Source organism: Temnothorax curvispinosus, unplaced genomic scaffold (genome assembly GCF_003070985.1).
Source record: "Temnothorax curvispinosus isolate PA1 unplaced genomic scaffold, ASM307098v1 QBEX01016610.1, whole genome shotgun sequence".
Classification (NCBI taxonomy): domain Eukaryota; kingdom Metazoa; phylum Arthropoda; class Insecta; order Hymenoptera; family Formicidae; genus Temnothorax; species Temnothorax curvispinosus.
Genome location: NW_020226390.1, coordinates 1 through 5,018, shown reverse-complemented (window position 1 = coordinate 5,018; position 5,018 = coordinate 1). Strand labels below are relative to the sequence as shown.

Here is a 5,018-nt window from a genome sequence, read left to right as displayed (position 1 = left end):
AATTGTAAGCTTTTAACTAATTTTTACAGTGTTAATTAATTTTATTGTTTTTGACCAGCGCGATATTGTAACGATTTTGTATAGTTTTTTATTGTTAAATGTATTATTTTCTCTTTTGTTTAGTTTTGCGTTTGTCTTGACGTTGTCAGGACACCACGTCAACGATGCAATTTGTTATGCGGATCGGTGTAACTTAAATTAAAGCACTTGAAAAGGACCGGAATTCGGTCGAAACGTCGTGCAATCTTGTTTTAATTGGCCAGTTGGGTCGAAAATAAAACGACTTACTAAGAATAAAAGCCTACAAAAAAAGATTAATTGTAATGAATGTAATATAACCTATAACCATGTCTATCATCATTGTCTATACAAGGACAGATATAGAATTCGGTCGGTAATACAGACGGCTTTAGGCTAATCAAAACATCCCATTTTGACACGCTTAGTGGAAACTCAGCCTTATGCTGGGTTTACAATGGGTGCGTTCAGCCGATACTCCGCTAGCCTAGCAATCGTGAGCAGTCGCTCGTTTCCTCTCCTTTTAATCCATTGGGTCAAAGGAGAGGAAACGAGCGAAAACGAGCGACTGCTCACGATTGCTAGGCTAGCGGAGTATCGACTAAACGCACCCAATGCGAGTCGCAAAGTCGTGAGTCGCAAGAATTGACTAATCACAGTCGAATTTGAGGAGAATGATCGACTGTGATTGGTCAATTCTTGCGACTCACGACTTTACGACTCGCATTGTAGATCCAGCATTGTAGACTGTACTGTACCCTGTATCCGGAAATTGCGATTAATCGAACTTCCGTCACCTCTAGAGTGCACTAGGAACAAGTTGATTTACAGTCATAGGCGTTTTAGAGGTTAGATCACGATCTGACACTATTTGTTTTTGAAGTTTTGTATGATAGTTGCTTCGTCGGCAATACGGATCGGGAAACGCAACGTCGTTAATTATTTCATGGAAATGGTATGTGCACGTGTATGCCTCGACGTCGAGACGTGTGCGAGCGAGGGTCGTGGTTGACCAGGCGCGCGCGTTCTACGCTGCAAGTTTCTCGCGGAATTCTCCGTTCCACCTAGTCTTCGCATCGCTATCTTCTATATTATGAAGAAACGTCAAAGAAGGCCGGTCCTGACGCTCAATAAGCCGCAGGGCAACTATCACGGCGAACACGCGCAAAGTAAATATCAATGTTTGTTTTTAGTTGGCAAACTGAATATGTCGACAGTTTTTTTATTTCTTTCGATCACTGTACTTACAAATATACTTTATTAACATTAATGATCATTGAAATATGCATTGAGAATTAAGGGGATCCTATAGCCGGGTCTGTAATACCGACATTTGTTTTAACCTCAACTTGCGAAAACATTCGCTTTATATAAAAATTCTACAGTGTATTGTTACAAAAAGACTGTGGCGTGGTCAGCGGATTACATCTAAAAATACGATACCGTTGTCAGAATTAGGTTTAGACTCTAAACAAAAAAGTTATCTGTGAAAAATGATTATTGCAAACGTGCACTAAAAGTGGGACGCGTGCACTTTTAGTGCACGTTTGCAATAATCACTTTTTCACAGATAACTTTTTTGTTTAGAGTCTAAACCTATTTCTGACAACGGTATCGTATTTTTAGATGTAATCCGCTGGCCACGCCACAGTTTTTTTGTAACAATACATTGTAGAATTTTTATATAAAGCGAATGTTTTCGCAAGTTGAGGTTAAAACAAAGTGTCGGTATTACAGACCGGTATAGGATCCCCTTAATGCGTAGTGTGTTATCACTTGTTTATTATATGTTTACTATGTCATATTATTTGTATTATGTATTGTTGCAGGTAGGTGTAAGCCAATAAATAATGTACAACCCATGCAGAATGAGGCCAATAATCCATTGGCTAACATGTTGTGCCAATACAACTCCGACAGCGACACGGAAGATCCTAAGAAAGATACACAGAAATTGGACGATCAAGTCAATGATTTCTTTAAGGTAAGTAGTTGATGACATGTTTTCTATATAAAAAAAAATTATACTTATGCATGTTTGTAGGAAATTCAACTGATTGCCCCTGAACAACCTGTCCCGAATGTTGCTAATGATTCAAGTTTAACGACTAAAGCAGTTTCACGATCTGCACAACATACAAGCCAACAAACATGTAAGGATTTAAAATAAATAATAGAATATAACAAATATAATTAATATTATTGTGCGACATTTAAATGTTTGTCATTTCAGTATGGCAAGAATGTTATGACGAATCTACTGGTTATCCTTATTATTGGCATATCGAAACTAATGAGGTAACATGGGATATGCCAAAGGAGTTACGTTTATTACAAAAACAATCAGAGGTTGGACCTGCAGCAAAACATCCTATCCAAGGACCACATTGGGTAGATTTTTCATCTATCGCATGTAATTATCATTTTATAAATCTTTCTACTTCTGATATTTTAATAAGGGAGGATATTATCGATGAGCATTGGTTGTAGATCGGCAATCTCAAGCAAATATACCGGAAGGCATGATACCACAGGAAGTGGTAGCAAGAAATCGTAACAGATTCTTGCATAATGAAACTCTTAAGAAATGTAATCCGGAAAGCAAATCGGAAATTAAGAACGAGTCCCCGACGAAGGATGATGATTCGGATGATGGGTACAGTATAAAAATTATATTTTAAATAGAATTGTACTATCTTGATGTGACAGTTAAAAAATGTGAAGTTAAAAAATGTATTACAATTTTATAGACGGATAGAGATGATAACATCTTTTGGTAGCGATGGAAGTGATTCGGAAGAGGAAAATAATTCCTTAGACGAGAATAAGCTGTCGACGTCTTTATCTGAACCTGTAAAGTCTGTGTCGTATTTAAAAAACAGCGAAATTGGACCTGCCTTCTGTCCAACGGGAATACAGTCGCCTACTAAAAATTTGTTTTATTCATATAAATCTGATTCAACTGACATATCAAACTCTACAAGTTATCCTGAAGAACCTGAGGAGCGTAAAATAACTGAATCCGATAGTAAGAGTAGTATAGTTGAAGAGTTACTGACGGAAAACAAAAATATGAAAGATACTAATGCATGTAATACAGTTCCAAAATTGGATCTCAATGTGTCTTTAGTACCTGGTTATGGAGATGATTCGGATGGAGAAGAGGAAGCTAGACCTAAGCAAGAAATAAAGCCTTTGTTCCCAATTGCGCAGAATGAGGAATACTTAAACGTAACAAACTCGTTAAAAAATACTCATGATGTTTCTGTGAAAAATTCTAGCAATGTTCAAGGTCCCGATCAGTGTAGCGGCAGCAACGAAGATACGCAAGAAATGAAGAATGATCCCGAAAAAACAGAGGAGAAGGACTCGAAGACAGAGGAAGATAAATCTAAGACAAATATATTTCTGGAGGATATGCAAGTGTGCGGCAAAGCTTTTCAAAGAAAGAAGCGGATAGCATTTGATGGTATTAATTATATAGATTATGTTTTTATCTAATTTTATTCTATAATAATTATATGTAACAAATATTTGTATCCTTTTTCTTAAAATTTTTTATATCAAATTTTTCATTTGTCCTAAAAATTATATCTTTATATTATTAAACAAATAATTTCCTCCTTAATTGTGTAGTTACATCCACTAAAGTTAAACAAAGTAATAATACGTGTCACGAAAATACAATTCGAGATGATAACAGCAATGACCTTATGAGCACTGAAACTATTTCACGCAATGCCGAGGACGGCGAAGCAGGAGTGCAAAATCAATTGTGTGCAGAAAGTCAAAAGGAATGTGATGAAGTACATAAAGAAACCGAACAGTGCATTAGCATTAATACTGAAGAAAAGTTTAATTTGAAAGACGAATCGTGTGACTCAGAAATATCTGCCGAACATAAAACAGTATCGAACATTATTGAGGAAAAGGCTAACGAAGAGATGAACGATTTGTCTCAGATTATAACGGAGAAATTGAGGTTTCTTTCCGAAGGAAGAGAGAGTGTCTCTGCTGTTCAAACAATGCAAATTCAATTACAAGTTAGTATTTTATTTATATACAGGGTGTCCTTGTACTCAGTGCTGAAGCTGAACTGGCTTTAGCACATGAAAACAAGTCGAAAATTTCAATAAACATATATCTGAATCCAAATAGAATTTCGAAGTTATAGGATATTGAAGTTTCGTAAAATTTCGTAAAAAAACAAATTGAAATAAATGTTGTTTAACGTTTTTTATTCTGTTTAAAGCTTTACAAAATATGCTCAAAAATTCCTCTGTCGACTTTAACACACTTTCTAGCACAAATTAATAATTTGTTTCATACTTTTTGTTAAGTATATGTTTGGAGTTCCACGGATGACATCGGCAGTATTAAGTGTCAGTTGCTATGATTATTTTGAATCGTAGATGAATTTTTGAGTACCGTTTGTAAAACTTGAAACAGAATAAAAAACATTAAATAACATTTACTGCAATTTATAGTCCGGGAAGCAGGGACACTAATTTCTGTCCAATTTCAGGATGGCTGGTTTAATCTTTTTTTTTTACAGTATTTGTGCTAAAATATAGCAAAATGGCCGTCAGCTGTCACACCACGTGCACAGGACCCGGCAATAAAGTCTAAAATATGTAAATAATAATGGTATATTTGACTTGTATCAGCAAAGTTGAAATTTTTTGAAATATTAGTTTATTGCATAAAACGTAAGAAAAATGCAATCAGCTATTTTATCTCGTGTGCGGTATGCGTCAGCTACGCACGTAAACGTGTTAAAAAAATGTAATTAGTTGACTTATATCAGTAAAGTTGAAATTTATTTTAAATGATAGTTTAGTGCATAAATGTAAGAAAAACGCAGTCAGCCAATTGTCAGAGTGTTCAAACGTCTAACTGACGCGTTTAAAGATGCAGCGCGGCGAGTCGCACGCACTACACCGCGCAATACTATTTACAAGAACACAATCAGTCAGTCTGCGGGGTGTTCAAACGTTTAG

The 5,018-nt window shown here is 35.8% G+C and overlaps 1 protein-coding gene across 1 annotated transcript; it reads left to right on the top strand.

The window, feature by feature from the left end:
- Positions 1 to 804: 804 nt before the first annotated feature.
- LOC112466861 (probable GPI-anchored adhesin-like protein PGA55) lies at positions 805 to 4,124 on the top strand. Its single transcript, XM_025035202.1, has 7 exons — positions 805 to 1,187; positions 1,848 to 2,002; positions 2,063 to 2,171; positions 2,252 to 2,431; positions 2,509 to 2,674; positions 2,769 to 3,487; positions 3,655 to 4,124. The coding sequence occupies exons 1-7, from the start codon at positions 1,112 to 1,114 to the stop codon at positions 4,122 to 4,124; spliced, it is 1,875 nt and encodes a 624-aa protein (XP_024890970.1). The 5' UTR covers positions 805 to 1,111.
- The last annotated feature ends 894 nt before the right edge of the window (positions 4,125 to 5,018 follow it).